The sequence below is a fragment of the Mus musculus genome, chromosome 5 (genome assembly GCF_000001635.26).
Source record: "Mus musculus strain C57BL/6J chromosome 5, GRCm38.p6 C57BL/6J".
In the NCBI taxonomy this organism is placed as follows: Eukaryota; Metazoa; Chordata; class Mammalia; order Rodentia; family Muridae; genus Mus; species Mus musculus.
The window spans coordinates 91,378,540-91,403,603 of record NC_000071.6 but is presented as its reverse complement, the minus strand read 5'-3'; the positions used below and the strand labels follow the sequence as shown (position 1 = coordinate 91,403,603).

The following is a 25,064-nucleotide window of genomic DNA, read 5'->3' as shown; positions in this document are numbered from 1 at the left end:
TTTGTTACTAAGTTTCTGAGCTAATATTGTGCTATGTGGGCCAGGCTGACCCTTCAAACTTGCTCTCCTCCTGATTAGAGGCATGTGCCACCACATCCAGCTGATACATGAAATTTCAAAAGGACGTTTTGGCAAGCTAAAATGCCCGGCTAATTAATAACTGACTAGAAGGCACTGAAAACTGAAGTATTAACTTTAAGAATTCTATAGACAACAATGACTCTTGAGAAATCGCCTGTCTGCGTCAACTGTCAAATGCTTGAGGTTTTTTGTGGTTTTTTGTTGTTGTTGTTGTTGTTGTTGTTGTTTGTCTGTTTGTTTTTTCTTTTCAGTGAACTTCGCTCTAGTCTCAGAATTCGCTCCTTAGGCCAGAAGGAGACTTCTAGACTTTCCCCCAGAGGGCTTCATGAGTTGAGGCCACATGACCAGGTCCTCTTCTGCCTCTCTTCTGGGCCCCATTTACCTTGTTTTGTCCCACAGGGGGAAAGAAATGAACCGTCAGGTGAGACCCAGCAGGGGGAGTGGGAGAGCTGGCCCCGTGGCCCTCTGAGCGTGTCCTTGGGTGTGAGTATGGGTGTGGGGCAGCTGGGTGGGAGCAGCGTGCAGGCTACCAGCACCAAGTGGTGTGCCTCTCCGGGGGTGTGTGCAGAAGGCTCCAGGATAAATAGGAGGCTCCCAGTTCTGGGTGACACTGGAGCCCGCTGGCTGCCCGCCCCGGGTGTTTCCCTGCTCTGTAGGCAGGCTGCCTGCTGCTTAGTTTCGCTTCCTCCTGGCTCAGGGATTAGTTTTCAAGCACCCTCTCGGTGCCAGGGCCCAGGAAGGGCATAGAGAAGGAACCTGAGGACTCATCCAGGGGCTGCCCTGCCCCTCACAGCACAGTTGATGGACCCAACAGCCCCGGGTAGCAGTGTCAGCTCCCTGCCGCTGCTCCTGGTCCTTGCCCTGGGTAAGTGTTCATTCTGAGAGCTACAGATCAGGAGGAAAGTCATGGGGGCTGGAGTCCTGTGAACCTTGCTGAAAGAGTGAGCTGGTGAAGTTAAGATCCCGCCTCTGGCTTGCACCTGTTGGAGTCTTCCCTGGGTATACTCGAGGCCCAGGGCGGCAGGGATCCTGCTGCCTGCTGCTGGGCTGTGCTCAGGTGGCACCTTGAAGTGCCAGGAGCAGAGCTCGCGGAAGGTGCTGGCAGGGACCCGGGAGGTGCTTAGCAGGTGCCTGAGATGGGAGGAGACTCTCAAAGGAAGAAGCAAGGGAGTCTGCACCGAGAAGGATACCTGCAGAAGGCAGAGGCGGGCATTCCTAACATGCATGGACTGGAGAGCAACGTGCTTGTGTGTGTGTGAGTGTGTGTGTGTGTGTGTGTGTGTGTGTGTGTGTGTGTGTGTGTGTGTGTGTGTGATGAATCCTCCTAAGCTACTGGTAGTCTCAAAAGCAGTCCCGTCTTCTCTCCTCTCTCTCTCTCTCTCTCTCTCTCTCTCTCTCTCTCTCTCTCTCTCTCTCTCTCTCTCTCTGTCTCGTTCCTGGAAAACACACACAAACACACACACACACACACACACACACACCTTCTCTCTCCCTTTTCTTTCTTCCATTCGTGTGGCAGGAGCTGCGAGGGAGAAGTCCTCTCTTGAGAGCTTTCTGTGACTGTTTTTCGTTCAGGACGAGAAAGCAAAGAGAAATGAAAAAATACCAAACGGCCTCACTTGGGACCTTTTGCTTCCTACTTTGAAAAGTCAGGAGAGGAAATACATCTCTTTATTTGGAAAATTAGGGCCTGTTGGTTGAGAACTCCTGGATGTCCGCAGAAGCAAGAGAGGAGAGGCGGCTCCCTGGAAGCCAGAGCTGTGGAAGCAGAGTGCAGCTTCAGGTGGCATCCTGCCCTCTGCCTCTGAGTAGCAGACGAGAGGACAGCCTGGTGGGAGAGCCCAGCCATCTCCAGACCTCTGCTTCGAGGTCCTTGGGGGTTCTGGAAGGGAAGGGTGCTTTCTAGCCTTATGTGGAATCTAAGAGCATTGAGACATTGTAAGGAGAGGGACCTCTTATGTGTCACCGTGCTATATTATATACCTTCTCTCAAGCCTGGAGAGGGCTAACAACTGTAAAAAGGGACAAGATTGTTTATCAAGGTGTAAAAACAGATAATATAAGTGAAATTTTTGTTTGGCTGTGTCTCCAGAACTAGAGAGGCAGATAAAATGCTTGTCAACCTGGTGGCAGAAGGACTGCATGTAAGGTCCAGGTTAGAGAGGAAGGACTGGCTTAGCCTACAGTGGAGGCATGTCACCTTAACCCACTGTAGAGTGATGTGAACCAAGAGGACATGAGATGGAGGTGTAGAGGAAGTGCTGAGACTATTGTCAGTATCACTTAAACACAGCTGGCACTCACATCCTCTACCTTGTCTGGATTGCCCCCCAGCCAAGATCTTCTTCATCTTGGTATAGTGAACTATATGCTAATGTATACAGGAAGCAGGCAGAAGAGTGGTCCTGAGATTCTTAGGTGTGGTTCTTGCTTTATGTTGAGTTGGGAATGCCAAAGTGACAGGGAAAAGCTCAGACAAGCAGAGAAGGGAGAGCTCCATGTTGAATATGGAATGATGAGAAGTCACACAGAAGATATGTGTGGGTACTGGGAGAACCTGAAAGATGGGAGGAAGTCGGGGTAAGAGTGGGGAAGGCAAAAGCCTCTAGTGGAGGGATGCTGACTCAGCAGTAATTCTCTCCTGAAGAAAGAAGCAATTGGCTTGAGAGAAAGTGTAGATTAGGGAGAATCAAAAACAAAACCAAACCAAACAAAACAAACAAGCAAAAAACAAAAATAAACACCCCAAAACAAATCCAAGACAAGTTAAAATATCTCATCAGAAATCAATAAGCAGTTAAGCAGACTCAGTTACAAGTCATGAATGGAGGAAGTAAACAATGAATCAGAGGAGATAAAACCGGCATTAGGGTGCTGTGTGGGAGGGGAAGGGACAATGGGCTAAATGGCTTGATTGTCTTGAGTGTATGAGTTAAACATGAGCTACATTTCTGGGCCAGAGGGAGAGTCAGGAAAGAAATGATTTTTCAGGGCTGATGGGCTTTACCCCCTTAACTGTCAACCACTCTATTCTATAACCTCAACCTGTCCAGAAAACAAAACAAAACAACCAACTCAATCCTCTCACCCAGTGTTATAATACACCCAGGGAAACCTAAATGCGCAACCTCCCTAATAACTGATGGCTTAGGAGACCAGATTCTGTCTCTAGATCCCCTTGCAAAGGGCCATGGGATATGATTTGTTGACATCACTGTTTCCATTAAGTATTCCTCCTTCTATCAAGGCAGGCTTGTGTGTGTGCGCGCGCGCGACACACACACACACACACACACACACACACACACACACACACACACACTGTAAGTCCCATTCCTAATTTAAACCATATGTCATTTTACTTTTGCAAAAACTGTGAGCAGTGTGATGTGAGGTGACGTGACCTTCGTGACAGTGAAAAGAACACTGCACACTGTCACTGAGCAGATGGGAGACCTGGCTCCATCCCTGCTCCTCCATGTCTCTGGGATACCTGTAAGCTATGTGCTTCTTGACGTCACTGTCTTCATTTGTACAATGAGGAGGTGTTGTGTCAATGCCACATTCTTCACATACACAAACAACTGAAATAAAACATGATCAGTTAGGAATAGCATATGCTTTGTAGGTGCAGATGCAACAAAAGAAAAAAATATATATGAGATGCTCCCTTTAGGAATTTTATGAAGGAAATTTGAGTTGGAGATAGAAAAAAAGAGGTATACCACAAAACAATTAGTTTTATAAGATAGACATAAATTTAACACATATTGTAAATCTATATGCGTAAACATGTATTTATCTATGTGCTTAATATCCCTTACATACATCGAGTTGATTTTATTTTATTAAAACTATCCAAAATCGTGTTTAGAGAATCACTGGAAATCTTGACTTCCATTTCTCATTCTTATGCTCTTGTTAATCAAATTTAGCTACTAATTCTAGTAGTAGCTGATCAGGATCTAATTCCCATGGCTGAGAGGGCACCATTCAAATAGAGATGTTAAATACTGCTTTTCTTTTCTTTTCTTCTTCTTTTTCTTTTCCTTTTCTTCTTCTTTTTCTTTTCCTTTTCCTTTTTCTTTTTCTTTTTCTTTTTCTTTTTCTTTTTCTTTTTCTTTTTCTTTTTCTTTTTCTTTTTCTTTTCCTTTCCTTTCCTTTCCTTTCCTTTTCTTTTCTTTTCTTTTCTTTTCTTTTACCCTAACATTGTGTTTTAGTCCCACCTTTTAGAATTATAAGAGATAATATGTAATGAAATCTATGTCCTATATGATTCTTTAAATGACAAAGAAATGAGTTCTCACGTGCCAAAAGTGGGGAACACCCTGGAGTGATTTTATTCTGGACTCTGTTTGCATTCGCTTGCATGCAAAGGCAAACCTTGAGAACCTAAATCTAGTTTGGGTGACTCTTGTTTCTTGCTAACTTTAGTGCTCACAAGCCAAACTGAAAAGGAAAGCAAATATGATTGAAAAGAATGTACTTTCTAAGGCTAATGACTGTATCTTAAAGAAAAGTCTCTCAGTAGCTAAAGTGAGTCTTTAGTAGTGAGAATGTAAAGAAATAGAGTTTTTTTTTTTAGATGGTTGGAGAGAGATGGGGTATTTAATCTGAATTCATATCAATTAAGTAATCTCCTAGTTTGATTATCAGTTGTTAAGGTCAACTGACCATAAAATACTTGCGTTCATTCTTTACATTTTTGAAGGGTATGTAGATTAGATTGTTATTCACTGATCTGTGGGTTAATGGCATGAATTACAGAATGAGTTTGGAGAGCCCAGTAGTGTTCACATTCAATTTTCTTGTTTTGAAAGTCTGGTATGAATTCCATAAAGGAATGGGTCAGTAATAGAACATTTGTATCTTTTAAAAATTCCACATTCATTATTTGGCCTTCTTTGCTCATGAAGGGTTGAATAGAGAATTCCTGGCATAAAATAGGAATTAAAAATGATTAGTTAATTGAATGGATAAGTGCACATGGCTGCTGGTGAGCATGTTCCTACCAGAAAGTCACAAGTCGAATAAATCTTTTGATTTCATGTTGCAAATCAGTGGCCCATAGGTCAGGGATGCGTGGTTTTTCATCCCTTCCTATGTGAGCTTGGCACTGCAGGTATGAAAGAGCCTTCCACAAGAAAGGCTTTCATTTTGCAAAAAGTAAGATCATTTCTTCTGTTCTATGTTGAAAATTCAAACATACTGTGCATGTCTTATAGGTTTGGTTCTAGGGAAGATTTGATTGGTCAAAAAAGCTCCTCAAAAGAAGTATTTGGATATTGGGAATATACCTCAGTGTCTAGCATGTTTGAGGCCCTGGATTTAATATCTAACACCAAGAAAAGAAAAAGAAGTTATTACATGGGGCAGGGAAGGACAGTGAATGTAATTAAGGCAGCTTAAAAGGCTCTTTGAATGCCTCTTCTCTATTAGAGAAATGCTTTTCACCAGTAAAGAGTAATAAAGTTATATTCATGGATTTCTGTGTGCTACTCAATAGAAGAAAAACAACAAAATACAGTTTTGGTAGTCTCTGTGAACATCGAAATAGATTCACTTTGGAGGCTGCTCTCCTTGGTCTTGTCCGTACTAGAGAATTCTTTATTTGTTCTAAATCACACATGAAAATGGTAGAGCCAACAACTGCCTAGCTTACAGCTAGGGTACACAAACCTTTCTCCTCCTTTCCTTGGAGTGAGCTGTGTGGTCCAACTGTTCTGAACATGAGGGGATACAGGACAGATCAGCTAGGAGAAAGGTCAAAGGATCTTCAGCACAGATAAATCAACACATTTTGGAGGGCTTGGAGTTGACCCCTTCCTAAGTTTCTTCTTAGTAGTCTGCCCTCTAGGCTTCTGATGGACACAGTATTTAGGTCTCTGCTTGGCCTATAGAATCTCCGCATTGTTACTCTTTATATTTTGGGGGAATCTTTGTAAAGCCATCTCTATAGTTTTTTATCTCATTTTCAGCACAAAATTGACCAAAAATGTAGTACAGGACAGGCTCTGGTCTGAAAAAATGAGAATTTATTTTATCTATAAAACATATACTCCTAGTATAGGAGCTAGACGAGGAATATAGATATATGGATTCTGTAAGGAGTCCATGTTTCTGACATTATTGAGTATGAATTTTAAAGTGTGAAGTGAGTTTCCGAATCCTAGTAGATAAGCACCCACTGCTGAATGGGACAGACAGGACCCTAAAAGCCAGAGATGTCATGCTGCATTAAAACTCACAGTGGGATCCCATATTCCTGGATTATTTTTTAAAATGGAATTCTTCATAGCTGTTTCCTCACCTTCAGTGATGCCGCCTCCCTGTGCATCTCCATCATCTTTGGCTATCTTGGGGTATTTGGAAGATTCTAGATCTTCAATCCACCCATGTAACCTGCCTGCCCATGAACCAGGGCCTGGGTTATCCTCGTTGGTAGAGTTGACTCGGAGCAGGTGTTTACTTCGGCCTGTGACAAGCATCACTCCAGAGAGTCTAGTCTGATCCCACACTTAAATAAACTAGAATGTATAGGATGACTCTGACACCTTCCTAGTATAGTCTGTTTTCAGCCATGTGGCACCCACGTGCTCCTGTAGCTAGTTGGGTGATGGCATTGTTTTATATTATTCTAGACTAGATCCACTCGCCTGTTACTGAGAAGACGTGACAAGGTCCACTCTAATCTGGACTAATATAGGAGTTAAGAAGCAGGCTTAGCCAGACCATTGGCTGTAATCCCCGATGCTGGGAATTGCTAACTCTGAGACCTCAGTCCCTCAAACCCTCTCAGGCTTAGTACCTTCAGTTATCAAACCTGACAGGAATAGATAGAGCAAGGCTATTGCATGGATGATCTTCATCTCTGTAAAACATCTACAGTGAGCCCCAACAGTACATCTCAGACACAGGTAATCCATTACACTAGACAATAGGAAATCAGAGAAAACGTCATTGTGACTGAGATCTTCTTAATATTTTTTTTTGTTGCAATTTTGAATCTGGATTCCCAATTAATAATCAGGGTGTATTGGTTGATGAAAAACATCTTTTTCTTCAACCTTTCTTTCTCCTGTTTCTGATCCTGCAAGTTGTGAAATAGACTACAGACAAAAATCTCTCCCCAAAGAACTTTACTTTGACTGATTTTGTAAGGAAAATGTGCAACATAAATTTGCAAGGAAAGTGAAATGCATGTCTAGCCTTTGAATATGAAACACCGCCATAGATTCTTTGTCACCTGATAATTTTGATTCTGATTTCACGTAGTTCAGAGCTTCACATCGCTGTCTGACATTGACGGGAGGCACAGTCATTCCACAGTAGCTGAATATATTTGCAAGGTGATTTCGATATTTGCAGTCATCTCATCACAATAAGATTGTCTCATTTATTTGAATTACAGAAATAATTGCTTCAATTAAAAAGGAATAGAACTGTCAATTTGGAAGAAGTGTCAGTGATGAAATGTCAAAATTTATTTCTGAGTATCAGAGAAATGGAAAAGATATTATTTCATAAATTTTCAGGAGAAAAATTCAAATTCTTTAGGTAGCCATTTATAATGTTAAGTTGTTCCATCGGTGGCTTACAACAGAGATAATTAACTTACCCACATCTCATTCTCTGACACTCAAAATAATAATCATCATCAACACTGAGGGACACAGGGTCATTCTGAGGTCAACATAGAGTATTGCAGGAATTGTGTGTGTCTCGAACAGTATGGCCATTCTCAACGTTGTGAATGTGTGGGTAACTTTCAAAATCCTTTATAGTTATAGTTTCAAAACTAGAAATAGAATGATTGCATTTGTTAAATTAGTGAAGCGATAGATTCTGCACCTTGAGCAAAGGAGAAGAAGAAAGCATCACGCTTCACCTTTGGAGGAAAAAAGAAGGCAAGAATGCTTGTCCATCACCACGGCAGAGGTCTTGTTAGAGTGCACATCTGAGTGCCTAGAGCAATGCTTCTGTATAGGAGTATTCAGCGAGCACTTATTGAGCAAATGAAGGGCGTTAGTTCAGGAAGTCTTCCTAGACCACTGTCTCCTCATAGTAGGCAACAAAGTGCTTAATGTAAACATTACACTATAATGCACACACACACAGAGAGAGAGAGAGAGAGAGAGAGAGAGAGAGAGAGAGAGAGAGAGAGAACTGTGATAAGCAAAATTCAGGAGACTTGTACTTTCTCCCAAAACTCTTTGCATTTATGTCTTTAGATCTGCTAAACATGACATTTTTTTCTAGACAGATTTCTGTCAAGATGGCATCAGAACTTGGTCTCTGAGTGAGATGACCTGGCAGAATTTGATTTACTCATGGACGTTAGTGTTAGTGACCACCACTAGCAGCATATCATTCTATCCCAAAGTAGGGTTCTTGCATATGGCAAAAAGCTTGGTTTGGAACAGAGAGCACTATTGTTATTTATAAAACATATAATAACTCCTTCCAAGGGTGTTTTGTTCCCACTTCTAAGGAGGGGCATAGTGTCCACACTTCAGTCTTCATTTTTCTTGAGTTTCATGTGTTTAGGAAATTGTATCTTATATCTTGGGTATCCTAGGTTTTGGGCTAATATCCACTTATCAGTGAGTACATATTGTGTGAGTTCCTTTGTGAATGTGTTACCTCACTCAGGATGATGCCCTCCAGGTCCATCCATTTGGCTAGGAATGGAAGGAGTTACAGAGACAAAGTTTGGAGCTGAGATGAAAGGATGGTCCATGTAGAGACTGCCATATCCAGGGATCCACCCCATAATCAGCATCCAAACGCTGACACCATTGCATACACTAGCAAGATTTTATCGAAAGGACCCAGATGTAGCTGTCTCTTGTGAGACTATGCCGGGGCCTAGCAAACACAGAAGTGGATGCTCACAGTCAGCTAATGGATGGATCACAGGGCTCCCAATGGAGGAGCTAGAGAAAGTACCCAAGGAGCTAAAGGGATCTGCAACCCTATAGGTGGAACAACATTATGAACTAACCAGTACCCCGGAGCTCTTGACTCTAGCTGCATATGTATCAAAAGATGGCCTAGTCGGCCATCACTGGAAAGAGAGGCCCATTGGACACGCAAACTTTATATGCCCCAGTACAGGGGAACGCCAGTGCCAAAAAGGGGGAGTGGGTGGGTAAGGGATTGGGGGTGGGTGGGTATGGGGGACTTTTGGTATAGCATTGGAAATGTAAATGAGCTAAATACCTAATAAAAAATGGAAAAAAAAGATTAGAAGCAAATAAAAAAAACATATAATAATGAGAAAGATCTGAATTTATTTTAATTTCATAATTTTACTGTTTTAAAGGTCGCCTAATATTACTTTAAAGTATGTCTATGACTATTTGGCATCAATGAACTAAAAAGAATAATTTAATTATAAACAATTATCTCCTAAAATGAGTTTATAACATGCTTTGTTAAAATGTTCATCACAGTGGAGACCTGATGAGAGCGTATAGTACAGATTAAATATGATCCTCATAGCAGGAGAATCTAAGGGCCGAATGATAGAGAATCCATTAATGGATTAAAGACTGGAGACAACTCTTCCATGACAGTGGTAGAGGAGTATACAATTCGAAGATAGGCAGATGAATATGTGCTATATATTTTTTTATGAGTGCACCAAAAGAAGGAGAATTCTCAAATGCCTAGATTACAAAGTTAGCTTTGTGGTGTATTGAGGGAAATACTGACTACAGAAGGAGGGACTTTCTAAAATAAAGCCTTTAATCAGAACACTGAATTCTCAAAAAAGCTTCCTCCTTAGGAAGCGGAGCCAGGTGATTTTGTAATTTAGATAAAGTCATGCTTTTAGTGACAAGTGAAACTTTGAAATATTTTATGGTTTCTCAAATGGTCAATTGGTTTAAACACAGAGGAAAAGTTCACTCTGCCTTTTGCCTTGCTCACTACTGCTCGGTGATGGGTTGACTTACATTAATCAAAGGTCTGGGTCAATAGTCAGACCCATGGTTCTTTTCTTTGTTTTATGTTTTTAGACAAGGTCTCATTATAGAACTCAGGCTGGTCTTGAACTCATAATCTTCCTACCTCAGCCTCCTGAATGTTGAGATGGCAGGTATACACCACGATGTCTGACTTCTTTGGTCCCTAATCACTCACTGCTAGGCTTTATAAACTTGGAGATTATCACCACTAGAAAATAGCACAGGTTCATCTTGTGGTAACAACAGAATCTTTTGAGAGAGACTAATATTTTAATAATTAATAGGGTTAAATTTTTTAATGATTATGATGTAATGACATGTTTAAGAAAATTGATTCATGCTCCTGAGAGAGAGGAAACCAAAACAAGTGTTTTATTCTTTATCTTCCAAGTTCCACCTATTGTATGGAGGTTCTATAACATCAAGGGAGACGTTGTTTTTTCTTTAACTCATGTCCGCTGGCCTTCTCAGGGTTGTAATAATAATGGATAAAGGCACTATATTGGTTTCTCCATAGGCTAATAAGCTGATAAACACAGTGCTTTAAGAGTGATCTAGTGTGCAAAGAACAGATGAGAAAAGAGTCAGAGGCAAGACAAATGTCTTCTGATAAAAAACTTGGCTGAGAGAAGAAAATGTGTAACTAAGTTTGTGTAGGAATTCATCATCTCTATTGACAGGACTTAGATACACATGGTAGGAGACACAAAGACTATAGCTCACTCCAAAGGTGATAATCAGAGACAAAGAAGGTGCATGACACCATATTTGGAAGAGGGCACGTTTGCTTCAGGGCAGCCAGCTGAGCTATGGAGGCCAACCAGAAGTGAGAACAGTGGGATTCAACCTCAGCTGTTTTCCCAGGGACTGTGAAAAGCACACACCATCTGCTTCATCCCAGACGTATTAGGGTCTTCTCTAACATTATCCTAGGAGACTACATGTTAAAAAGGATTTCTAACTGAAGAACAGTGTTTCATTATAGAGTAATTATAGATACATAGATAGATACTCCTCCCTTTGAAGATGGAACTTAATTCCTTGATGCCTTTCAGTGGAGACCTGATTTAATGACTTGTTTTCAAACAGCATCACATGTGGAGAGGTTTCTTTTATTTTCAAGGATACTGAGTATCCTATTTATGTGTATGTCATATTGTCTTTATTCATTGTATGTTGCTAGAATTGACATTGTATTCATGTTTTGGGTAGTCCTAAGACTACAGTGATCATGAGGAGACAGATACCTCACAGAATCTCTTTATTTCAATGTATTTGCATGTACTTCATATATGTTCATAAAATGGATTGCTTTGTTTTCCTGAGTAATGTAAATTAGTCAAAACCAGGACCAGAAATGAGGGCACATCCACTCAAAAACCGAAAGAGGGAGATTTCTTTGAATTCAAGGCCAACCAGAGCTACTGGTAAAACCCAGTCTCAAACCAAACAAAATAAAAACGAAACGGTGTCAGTGATGTCGAACTTGTGGTATGGAAGTCAGAGAAAGGGCTGAGGATGAAAGAAAGGAAAGGAAATCCAAGAAACAGAGCAGGACTGGTTTTGGGGATTGAGGATCAGCCCTGGAATGCTGGGGATGGAAAGGATGCGGCTGCTGAGGATGAAGAGTGAGCTGTGTGCTCATCACTGGGGCTCCTGAGAGCTCAGGAACCAGACTGGTGATAAATGAAGAAGCAAACATGCACATAAACAAGTCACATAAACAGGACTGGGAAGGATAAATCCTAGTTTATCCAAGACAACTTAACATACTTGGAAACGCATGGTTCAGAGTACAAGCTAGATCAATGAGCTTGAAGCCTAAGGAGATAGGCTCACCTTAATCCAGGAAGAAATCCTTTCTCATATGAAGCCTTGAAAACAACAACAACAACAAAAATGGAATAGAATTCTCTAGGACGTGGTGAGTTTTTCCACACTTGGACAATTTGGGGGGAGTTCTTAGCACTTACGGGGAGTGTGAAGAAGTGATCTCTGGGTGAGAAACCAGGTGGACCAAATGTCTTCCAGGATGTATTGTGTTTTTATGAATACAGAATAAAGACACTTCACCTTGAGGATGTTTGGAAGGTTAGAAGATCTTCAAATGAAGAAGCTGCCAGCCTCCCCAGAGATGAGAAGAGGCAAGCCATCAGAGCTGGAAGCCAATAGTGAAGCAGAAAATTACTTGATTTTTTTCTACCCAAAACTGGTTCAGTGACTTTTTCTCCTCATGGACCCCATCTTGGAATAGAGCAGCAGTCTTATGCCTGAGGAAGTTTCTACCTCGCAGTCTCTCGGAAGACTTCATCGTTGAATAAGAGCTGTCAACTGGACCTTTGTGTGAAGGAAACAGAAACCACGGCTATATCTGCTAAAATAGATTGATGGGAATTTCAAGTACTGATATGTCAGAGGACACTTTTTTCTAACATTACCACTTTGCAGTAGAAATTTGGGAGAAAAATCTTCACTAGTGTTTAGATAAATTAGAGACAGTCTTTAATTGTAGTCAGCCAGAAGAGTGGCTTTGTGTTGTGAGATGAGTTTGTATATGTAATTATAAGGCTCAGTTCACTTTTTAAACAAAAGCCAACCAAATGATACCCTCTTGTTCTTTCTTACTGGTTGCTACCCAAACAGTAGTCATCACTATTATGTATGGATTGAGTGGTTTTATAGACTAATCAGCCTCATAACTGTCAATCTGTCTTTCAGGATGTGTTGATCAGGCATAGAACTATGAAATAGGTGGTGTGACCATTTCCTAATGAGTCTTATTTTCCTAAGTCACACAAGAAAATCGACTGAATTATTTCACAGTCACAGCACGCACATCAATAGGGCCCTTGATCCTTGAGAATTCTCTTTTTAGCATTTCTTCCATTTCTTCTCTAGCCAGCCAGCTTTGCCCATTGTTTCTTGCATACACGAAGCTCATTTCTACATCATTGCCTCTGATTCATATCAGTGTCCTGCTCCTTAAGGAAGTTTTTGCTTTAAAATCTCTCCAGCTTGACACATTGTGTTTCCATGGGATCCTGGTATAACAGATTTTCCATATTCCTTGCACTTGAAATATACTCCTAATATAATGTGCTTTTTTTTCTTTTGATTTTTAGTCTTTATGAACAGTTTTACTGATAAAGATAATGACAGATGAATGCTAAGGGGAGTTGGCTTACTCAAACTCACCTAAAGTACATTTTATTTATTCCTTGAGAAATTCATACCATGTATTTTCCCTCCCCCACTTCTGCTGTATCCTCCCCCTCCACCATGCACAGCCAGCTTCTTGTTCTCTTTGAAAGAAAACAAAATAAAACCATTGAGTGCAATTGGTGTTGGCTCATGACTCTTGAGAGATGAGTATGTTTTGAAGTGTGTCTGATATACCTCTTACCAACCATTGAAGAAAAATGATTTTCCCCAGAGAAGCTATCAATTGCAAATAGTTTCTTGGATAAAGGTGAGATTTCATGCCTGCTTCCCTTTCTCTGTGCTGATATTTTGTCTGGCTTGAGTAGTTCTTGTACATGCTGTCACTCATTGTGACTGACTGGCTTGTCTGGAAAATGTTGCTTCCTTGAAGGCATGCCCCACCTCTAGTTCTTACAATCCTTCTGCCTTCTCTTCTGGATAGATTCCCTAAACCTTGAGGAAAGAGTATGATATAGAGTTCCCAGTGAGGGATGAATGTACTTAAGTCTCTTGTTTTCCTCATGTTTATTAATTATAGGTTTCTATGCTAATTATAACTGCAGGAAGAATCTTCTCAGATGAAAACTGAATGATGCACAGTTATCTATGTGCATAGCCATATGCCATCTGGACTCATTTCTTTTTTTTTTTTTTTTTTTTTTTTTTTTCCATTTTTTATTAGGTATTTAGCTCATTTACATTTCCAATGCTATACCAAAAGTCCCCCTTACCCACCCACCCCCACTCCCCTACCCACCCACTCCCCCCCTTTGGCCCTGGCGTTCCCCTGTACCGGGGCACACAAAGTCTGCGTGTCCAATGGGCCTCTCTTTCCAGTGATGGCCGACTAGGCCATCTTTTGATACATATGCAGCTAGAGTCAAGAGCTCAGGGGTACTGGTTAGTTCATAATGTTGTTCCACCTATAGGGTTGAAGATCCCTTTAGCTCCTTGGGTACTTTCTCTAGCTCCTCCATTGGAAGCCCTGTGATCCATCCATTAGCTGACTGTGAGCATCCACTTCTGTGTTTGCTAGGCCCCGGCATAGTCTCACAAGAGACAGCTACATCTGGGTCCTTTCAGTAAAATCTTGCTAGTGTATGCAATGGTGTCAGCATTTGGAAGCTGATTATGGGGTGGATCCCTGGATATGGCAGTCTCTACATGGTCCATCCTTTCATCTCAGCTCCATACTTTGTTTCTGTAACTCCTTCCATGGGTGTTTTGTTCCCACTTCTAAGGAGGGGCCTAGTGTCCACACTTCAGTCTTCATTTTTCTTGAGTTTCATGTGTTTAGGAAATTGTATCTTATATCGTGGGTATCCTAGGTTTTGGGCTAGTATCCACTTATCAGTGAGTACATATTGTGTGAGTTCCTTTGTGATTGTGTTACCTCACTCAGGATGATGCTCTCCAGGTCCATCCATTTGGCTAGGAATTTCATAAATTCATTCTTTTTAATAGCTGAGTAGTACTCCATTGTGTAGATGTACCACATTTTCTGTATCCATTCCTCTGTTGAGGGGCATCTGGGTTCTTTCCAGTTTCTGGCTATTATAAATAAGGCTGCTATGAACATAGTGGAGCATGTGTCCTTCTTACCAGTTGGGGCATCTTCTGGATATATGCCCAGGAGAGGTATTGCTGGATCCTCCGGTAGTACTATGTCCAATTTTCTGAGGAACCGCCAGACTGATTTCCAGAGTGGTTGTACAAGCCTGCAATCCCACCAACAATGGAGGAGTGTTCCTCTTTCTCCACATCCTCGCCAGCATCTGCTGTCATCTGAATTTTTGATCTTAGCCATTCTCACTGGTGTGAGGTGGAATCTCAGGGTTGTTTTGATTTGCATTTCCCTGATGATTAAGGATGTTGAACATTTTTTCAGGTGCTTCTCTGCCATTTGGTATTCCTCAGGTGAGAATTCTTTGTTCAGTTCTGAGCCCCATTTTTTAAGGGGGTTATTTGATTTTCTGAGGTCCACCTTCTTGAGTTCTTTATATATGTTGGATATTAGTCCCCTATCTGATTTAGGATAGGTAAAGATCCTTTCCCAGTCTGTTGGTGGTCTTTTTGTCTTATAGACAGTGTCTTTTGCCTTGCAGAAACTTTGGAGTTTCATTAGGTCCCATTTGTCAATTCTCGATCTTACAGCACAAGCCATTGCTGTTCTGTTCAGGAATTTTTCCCCTGTGCCCATATCTTCAAGGCTTTTCCCCACTTTCTCCTCTATAAGTTTCAGTGTCTCTGGTTTTATGTGAAGTTCCTTGATCCACTTAGATTTGACCTTAGTACAAGGAGATAAGTATGGATCGATTCGCATTCTTCTACATGATAACAACCAGTTGTGCCAGCACCAATTGTTGAAAATGCTGTCTTTCTTCCACTGGATGGTTTTGGCTCCCTTGTCGAAGATCAAGTGACCATAGGTGTGTGGGTTCATTTCTGGGTCTTCAATTCTATTCCATTGGTCCACTTGTCTGTCTCTATACCAGTACCATGCAGTTTTTATCACAATTGCTCTGTAGTAAAGCTTTAGGTCAGGCATGGTGATTCTGGACTCATTTCTATGCCGTATTTATTTACTAGAAAAATTGTAGTAGATTTTCCCCCCTTCCAATTACCTGTCTAGTACCAGGTTCTTGGTCTTCCTTTCTGTGTCAAGTATGAATTCTATCTCATGGAGCAGGCCTTAAATCCAAGCAAAAAGGGGTTGATTACTCCCATAACATCCATGCCACTAAGGAGACTTACTTTATTACAGGTCAGAGATTGGGCTATTGCTGGATTTAGAAGCCAACTACACAATTCCTTCTTCCTGTGAGCTTGGATAATTTTTCTTAAAAATAAATTGCCCTTTTCTCTTGATTCTTTCTCCTCCTTCTTTCTGAACTAATATAATAATTTCGTGAGCTCAGGGATTTTTATTTAAAATGATAGGATGCCTGAGTATCTGGTCTCATAATAATCATAAATGAATGGGAATCAGAATAAATCAAGTTTTGATAACTGGTCATTTAATAAACTCGATCAATGTTGTAGCAAGATTTCCACTCAAGTTAGCCTCCCATCCCACATTCAGTAACAGGAAGGGTGAAACAGGAATGAGGTTGACTAACTAGTGGAGGTATTTTTGAGTGTCAACAGTTTTTCAGTGTATGAGTTATATGTAGTTTACATGTGAGAAGTTATTAAATTACTTCCCATGCTGGGCTTTAAAAGCAACACTGTGGAGAAATGTTATATGTCAAAAAATGCTATTGTCTATTATTCTTAGTCTTTTCTTTAGACACTAAGATATTGTCTCTTTAATGGAGAACAGAGTTTCACATTGGAGGAAGCCATGCTGGTATTTTACTTTCCTGATTTTGAATGAAGGTGGAATTTTTGTGATGTCTCTGCTGCTTATTTCTCCCTCCCAGGCTTTCCCCTCAGGTGCTGGGGACCCAGACGTTCATCTTTTAGTTTGATAGACTAGGAAGTTTTCCAGGTAAAATCCTTTGAAAGAATTCAGAAACCCTACTTTGTCTTGGAATACTTTTTAGTTTCCTAAGAGGTGTCCTTCTACCCAGGTTCCTGTGATGGAACTCAGTGGGCCAACCAATGAGCTCTTCCACTGTCTCCTTGTCTCTTGGTCAGCTTCCCACCCACCTGAAGAAATTAGCATCTAGCAGAAGGAATTTTGTCAGTGGGAACCGGCGATGCACCCGCCTGGTTCAATTTCTTTCTCCTTCCTTCTGTTTTCCTGAAGCATAACTTAGATTCAGTGACTCTTTGAACCACTGATGTGGCCTGTGTGTGGGTAAACACACCGTCTGGGGGACTCCTTTATCGCTGTGTGGTCCAATGAAGACAAGCATTTTAGTTCCTCCCTTCTCTCTTTCCTTTCCTTTTCCATCATTTTCATGGCCTTAGGATTTTAACTTGTAATCCTTGTCTCAGTCTAGATTCTAGGAAAAGTTCTTTTGAGCTAATTTCTCTTCTTATGGGTTTGCTTTGAGACAAACTCAATGATACCTTATTCTCAGGGCAGTATTTACAAGGGCATAGTTTATAAACACTGAGAGACAGCAACAGAGAAGGCAGAAGAAGGGTTGACTTTACTTTTTACAGGAGAACACAAATACTAAATTTCACCACTTCACAATCTTTATCTTAGTTAAGCACAAGCCCAGTGTTAAATAGCAGCTCCTCCTTGTCATTGTTTCTAGCTGCCTGTTAGATATGGCTTCTATCTGGACCTGGGAACCACTCAGCTCACACATCCCAGATTCTATTCCTTTTCTTAGCAGTGAACATGCTATGGGAAAGTCCTCCGACGCTTACAGATTTCCTCCTTGCATTGGTTTAAACTGTAAACAAACTTTATTAGCTGTGTCTTTTGGAGTCTAGAGAAATGATTATGACTTAGTTAATTGTTACTCAATTGTACTGTCTCAGATCTGACCTTATCAACTACATTTGTGCCATTGACTCAACCAGCCAAGTCAGAAATCCCAACTCACGTAAATAGTGTCCTGACTCATAGAGCTAGGCTGAGAAGACAAAGATCCAACACATGAAAAAGACCCCATCAGCCAAGACCTATTAACTTCAAATATCTTTTTTAAATTTAATTTTATTTCTAATTCAGTTTTTACACTCCATATTCCATTCCTTGCCCCTCCCCATCTTCCTTCCGACTGCTGTACATTCCACACCTCCTCCCCACCCTACCCCATCTCCACGTGGATGCCCCCACCCCTTACCCCACCTGACCTCTAAACTCCCTGGGGCCTCCAGTCTCTTGAGGGTTAGGTGCTTCATCTCTGAATGAACACAGACCTGGAAGTCCTCTACTGTATGTGTGTTAGGGGCCTTATATCAGCTGGTGTATGTTGTCTGTTTGGCGGTCCAGTGTTTGGAAGATCTCAGGGGTCCAGATTAACTTCAGATATCTTAAGAACAAAGTCAAACAAACAAAAACAGAAGAAAGAAGCAACACATGAAGAGTCTCCTACACTATTTTTCTCATTAACTACAGAACACACTGTAGAGGTGTGTGTGTGTGTGTGTGTGTGTGTGCATGGATATTTTGTTGTTACCATATTAAATATTGTATGTACAAGTGAAATTACATTCAAAATGTAGAAATTAGTCAATTCCCATTTACCATATATGAGGCTGAGAATATAGCTTTCTATAAATGCAAAAAGCATTTACTGTAGTTAAAATGTATAATTTCCTTCCCCCTCTTTGTTTAAGCACATAGCTAAGTTCATGCCTTGACATAAGAGCTAGGGTGACTGAGAGAACTCTGAGGCTTCATGGCAAGTAACAACCATAATTATAAATCTATCAATTAAAATGAAGAACCCAAGTCCTGCTCCCTTGGTCCTGAAGCTGTTCTCGTCCTGTTGCTCAATGCTGTTGCCCATGCCCAAGGGGCTAGAGTAGGAAGTAGTCTTCCCTAATGGTATATGGAGTATGTTTCAAATCTTAAAAGTTGGTCCTAGAGAAGAAATTGGATTCATGGGATAGGCGGAGGCCTGCAATGCAGCTAAGAAGTCTTTCATCATTAAGAGAGAGATAAATGAACATTTTCTGATATTTGTTTTTGAAATATAAAAAAAAAATGTCCTTGGCTTTCAAAATGGAAAATTCAGCTCAGAGATGAGCAAATACAGCACGCACACGCTGTGTAAGCCGGTCATATGTGATCGTTTTAAAGAGTTGTTCCAGCTGGCTTGCTCCTTACCTCAGCACCAGCACTGACATTGAGACTGTGCCATGGGCTGTCGGGTGGCCCTCTCCTCAATGCCTGCATTGTCCCCACTGACTTCATTGCCCACGCTGACTGATGGGGAGAAGACTTTATTACATTCTGTAATTTTTTCTTTAACTTGACGATCTCAAAGTGCATTAATGCAGACAGGCTGGCACTTAGCTGAAGAAGGGCTGGATTCCTTCTGCCCCTTTCCTTGAATTTTATGAGGAAAATTAATAGTTTTAAAACTAACTCCAGAAATTAGAGCTCAACTTCTAGTCACTTAGTGAGAATAGCTAATCATGTGCCTTTATTTTATTCTGTGTTTATCGTTTTCTTTTTGTGCACCTGAGAAATTCTATAGATCATGTGAAGTGGGATATTTGATAGGCTAGAAATAAAAGTCCAAAAGAAAAGGAAAAAGTTCTGAATTCTTTGACAGTTAAAGCTTCATACAATACATTTTAAAAAGGAATATATATATATATCCTGTCTGCTTAGATGAAATACAAAAGATGAAGCAAAAGAGAACAGAAACAGAGGGAAAACATGTCCATCTAGTCACTGCTTCCTAGCAACACAAGAATTTTGTAGGTGTGCTTTATGGTAGGCAGAATAAAACTTCATTATTTATTGTGACAGCCCAGAAGGGCTGACAGACTATCCATTACTAGAAGTGTTGGGACTGAGAACAGTACTCGTGTCTGTCCTTTAAGGACCATGCTGGGTGGTACTTTGCATTAACATGAAGAAGATAAGGCTTTTAACATATCTAATACGGTATGCTTGAAGGAGTCCCCCTACCCACCCACCCAATATGCTTAGCTTGAGAAGAGAAAGCTCCACAGGGAATCTTAGTAGCCAGATACAAATATTTTGTAATCTTCTTTGGGAAAGAGAGGCTTCAGATATTTTTAGGTGGTTCTAAAGAGAAAGTGCAAGAAAAATGAGCTACACAGTCAAAGGTGTTTGTAGCATTATAGCTTCAGACACAGGTTTGAATGAGCGAATGAATGTGACCCATAGCATCCATGGTTGGTCTTGAGATCGGCCTATCTTACAGCAGACAGGATCCCTCCACTGAAATTTTAAATATGGCTTCGGTGGATGCTTTGAAAGAATGGTTTCTGAGTGCAGAGTTGGTAGGATATTAAAAAACCTTCAGAATTCTTGGTAACTTAATATAAGTTGTGATATTTTTTGATTGGGAGTTATATTCCTTCTACATACCTACCCCAACTTTTTATCATGATTTCTCCAGAACACAATGTATTCTTCGTCTCTAAATACATTGGTAACTTTAATGATCCATGCTTCTTAAAACTTCTTGTTTTTCATTAATTTTCATAAAATCGATTATGAGATGGGCAGAAAAATCTATTATCCAAAGTTTTCTTTGGAAAATAGAAATTGTCTTCATTAGCTCCAAGTCACATAGTGAACTAATTATTGACTCTGGGGACCTTGTCATGAGGTAGTGACTCTTTAAAAGACCGTATGAAGTCACAGTATTAGCCTCGAAGGCTGCCATGTACAGTTGGTTCACATTAAAGGGACATGGTAAAAAATGCAAGCTGCACTTTAGATTAAACTATATACAATGGGTTGGAGAGAATCAGACTGTGTCTCGCCTGGAGTAGCTCCCCTGACCCTTGGACATTTGGTGGTGTACGGACATTTTACATAGTGACAGTTCAGGTGTGGTGGGCAGAGGGGCACTGGACACTACTGACAAATAGAAAGTCAAAATCAAGGTCACTAAATCATCCTACAGTGTGAAATCTCTCATAGTAAAGATGTATCCAGCCCCAGAGGTCAACGGTGTGGTCAATAAAATAATCCACAGGCTGCTTTCTATTTATTTTTAAGCTAGAACATCCTTTAACAGTGAAGTAGGATTTTTTTTAAAGGTCGTATTTTCCTAAGAATTTTCCAGGTTTTTGGTTTGTTTTTTTTTTTTTTTTTTCATGATAATGTCCTATTTGCCAGCATGACTACCCTGACAGCAGATCATCAAAGTGTTAGGAGCTAACTAACCACTACCATGTGACCTAGGTAGTGGACGCTGGCTAATTATTGTCTTTCATTTTATGATGGCTTTTGTGAGAAGTGATCAAGATTTGCATTATTATGGCCACATGGATGCTAACCACTGCCTCAACAGGAAAACACAGTGATAATTTTGCTTGCACATATTTTTAGCAAGTCATTCATTGACACTTTAAAAGTCATTTATCCCCCGTTAAAAACTCATCACAAACCTTGCTTCCACTTGAAAACTCTTCCCCCCAGGAGGAGTGGATTCTCTTTCGGACCTGCTCTTGTGTCATCTCTCACTGTGCTAATTGTACAGCTCCTTGGCGGCATGTGCATCTTTCAAAGCAGAATATGAGATCAGCGAGGTTAGCCGTGATATTTTTACCTTTGACTCTTCATGGGTGTGCATCGGTACCAAGCACAAGGGTTTGATGAATATTTGTTGAGTAACGGACGGAACAAGAGCGTTCTTTGTAAAGTCGCCTGTAGTACTTGGTAACGAGTTTTGTGAATGCTCTTCTTACAGATCTTAAACCCATAGTCCCGTGATGACCTGAAATGAGCACAGCAAAGGTCATAGGGTTTGTGGTACTTAAAGGCCTCCTGGTACTTCACCATTCCAGCCAGGTCCCAGGAGGAAGGTTCAGGCCAAGTAAATGCCTTCCTTTCAGCTAGGTTCATGGCCCTTGGTTCTTAGCTGAAGATGGTTTGAGTGGCAGCAGTGGTAGAGGCTGTGATGTTCAGTATACACTTCTTACACAGGATGGTGGCTTGTTTGCGCACTCTTCTTACATGGGATGCTGGCTTGCTGGAAGAGATCCCGGCTCTACCTCTGAGTCTGGTGGCCTTTTTGTCAACTGAGGTCAGAAGGTGCAGTGGGGATGAGCAGAAGGAGCCTGGCCATAGGACTTAGCCTGATCAAGTGTCTGAATAATTGGGCAGTCTCAATGCAATCTATGTTCTCTCCATTAGATAGAAGTGGAGAATAATGGTTTGAATTATAAGTAAAACTATGAATAAAGGCATCTAGATAAAAGTTGTGAAGTACTCTAAGCCAATTTTTTTTCCTCATAGAACCTGACCTTTATAAAAATCCCAAGAAGGAAATATTTCCCTTTTCAGTTTTAGATATTGAATCTCTACTAGATTTAAACCTTCCCTAGACTTACCTCCTTCCATCGGTCCTTCCCTCTTTCCCTCCCTCACTCCTTCCTCCCTCCCTTGTACTCTCCCTTCCTTCCTCCACCCTTCCCTTTTTTCTTCTTTCAATTCTTTACCATAATTATGTGTGCACATATTTGTGTGTGTGCATTTATATGTGTGGACATGGAGGCAAAAAGCTGATGCTGGGCATCTTCCTTTGTTACTCTGCATCTTAACTTTGAAACAGTGCTTTCCACTGAGACTAGAGCTCACTGATTGGTTTGGCTGGCTGGGCTGTAAGCTCTTCTTAGCTCTTCCCCAGCACTGGAGTTTCAAATGCATACTACCATGCTGAAGCTGTACATGGGTGCCAGGGGATTAGAACTCACATCCTCATAGCTGTGTGACTGGCTCTTCGCTGGCTGAGCCAACTTCTCAGGCTGTCCTTTCCTTACTCTCCTTCCCTCCGTCTTTTTTTTTTCTTTTTCTCTTTTGAAGTTTTTTGAGAACTACAGAGTTAAGGCCTCCTCTGAATTGGAATTTAGAAATGAGTTAAATGTCTTTTGTTGTTTCCCAGCAGAATCTGCTGCTGGGATTTTTGGATTTGAAGACGTTTTAAAAATAGACTGTTTATTTACTAACTCTTTTTCCATCATATTTTTGAGTTAGGTACTGAGATTACAGTGATGAGTCGTCTATAGTTCCTGGGTTCGAGGAGCCCACACACCTTTGCTTCTGATTGTCGTAAGCAGGAAGGGAGGAACAAATGCTAGAGGGAAAGTGTAAATAACAGATGTTTGGCGAGCAAATTGGGATTTTAAAAAGAAGATTCATGTTTTGTTCTCCTGTTGCAACAAACAAAATGCTCTTTTAGAAAAATTGAAAAATAAACGTAAGGAAAATTAAAGAAAAGGATTTCCAACTAGCTGGATCAGTTTCCTGTTTACCTACCTCTTGGCTTTTTGGATGAATGAAGAAATGTACTTTATATTCATGTGCACAAGCACACTCTCGTATGCACCCCCCCCACACACACCCCACAACCACCACCATCACTATCACCACCACCATGCTAAATCATCATTCCACAGTCTGTTTTATTATTTGGAAATATACTGAAATGTACTATTAATTTTTAACACTGTTTTTATGATTGATTAGCATTTTATTGCAGAAAGGTAGGCCCAGTATGTTCAATTAATTCTGTAATGCTATATGCTTAGGTAACTCTCTCTCTCTCTCTCTCTCTCTCTCTCTCTCTCTCTCTCTCTCTCTCTCTCTGTGTGTGTGTGTGTGTGTGTGTGTGTGTGTGGTGTGTCTGGAACAACCTCACAGATGCTGGAAGGTGATGTTGGATATCCAACTCTATCATTCAATCATTCAACCTCTTATTCTCTAACAGAAACTGGAGCAGGGCTGGTGGTCTGGGATTTTATGGTTTCACTGACCAGAACTCAGGTTCTCATAATTGCTTAGCAAGACCTTTGTAGGATATATATATATATATATATATATATATATATATATATATATATATGTTCTGTGCTATTTCCACAGGAGAACTTACTCGTTTGTAATTACTGGGAATGAGGAATTGCATTGTTTAGTTACTTCTGTTTTTATGGCTTGTGTTAAATTGTCCTCTAGAAAGGAAAGGTACGTTTGCCCATCACTGGTGTATTTGAGTCTCCATTTCTGTTCAATTTCTCCAACATTTGGCACTTTCCTTTCCTTTAAAACAATGCTTTTCAGTTTGGTAAATGCTGCCATTGTAAAAGCTGCCATTATAAAGAGTGTCTTTGGAAAGTCTTATGACTTGCTAGATACTGTTTCCTGGCACGCTGTTGCCATTTTGTGCCATGGTTAATTGGTTGGCCCATTATCTGCCATGCAGCTTCAGAGCATCTAGAGGGTCAAGTGTATCTTATCCACCCAGTTGTTTCCAAGGCTCATGTTTGTTTGCTGAATTGAATGGAATTGGAGAACACGTTGCTTAGAAACTGTTGGCCAGATGTATACTGCCTATTCTTCCTTTCAGCTGCATGAAAATGTGGCAATTTACTGAGCACTGAGTATCTGCCAGGGCGTCTTTGGTGATCTGTATCTTTAACACATACTTTGTGGGGTTTTTTATTAGATATTTTCTTTATATACATTTCAAATGCTATCCTGAAAGTTTCCTATACCCTCCCTACGCCCTGCTCCCCTACCCACCCACTCCCGCTTCTTGGCCCTGGCATTCCCCTGTACTGGGGCATATAAAGTTTGTAACACTCTCAACAAGGCCTTGAACTAAGCAGCCAATTCCCAAGCCATGTTTCTGGTCCTATTCTTGTCTCATCTACCCTCTCCCATTCAGTCTTCCTTTCATCACTTCTGACACATGGGGACTAGAAAGACTGGCATAATAAACCCTCACCCATCCGAAATTCAGCTCCAAAAACTATCAACATGTGTCAAGTTCTACTTCATCTTTGCCTTTCTTTCCTCGTCTTGTAACACATGTCCATAATAGGTTATTTTAAAGTAAGACTCAAGGCTAGTTTGGCTCAGTAGTAGAGCACTTTCCTAGCATTTCAAAGGCCTTGGGTTTGATTGTCAGTATCAGAAAACAATAATGATACTACTACTGTTACTACTACTACTACTACTACTACTACTACTACTAACAAGAATGTGAATTTTAGGTACCTTCTTTCATTAATGAATATATTTAAGCATATTTAATAATATATTAATTCTTAATATAAAGTACAATGCCATTGCTGTATTTTGAAAATCTTTAGTAAGATCTAATACCCAAACACTGCTACTTTCCTTGATTGTCTCATCTATGACTTCTTATACTTGAATCAGGATTAACACAAGTACCAGCTATTGTTTTT

General features: G+C 40.7%; 1 protein-coding gene across 1 annotated transcript in view; it reads left to right on the top strand.

The window, feature by feature from the left end:
• The first annotated feature begins 609 nt into the window (after positions 1-609).
• The window catches only part of Btc (betacellulin, epidermal growth factor family member), a 45,734-nt gene continuing 21,279 nt past the window's right edge, over positions 610-25,064 (top strand). Inside the window, exon 1 of the mRNA NM_007568.5 lies at positions 610-946. Within this exon, the coding sequence (NP_031594.1) occupies positions 883-946 (64 nt within the window). The 5' untranslated portion in view covers positions 610-882. The remainder of the gene's footprint in view (positions 947-25,064) is intronic.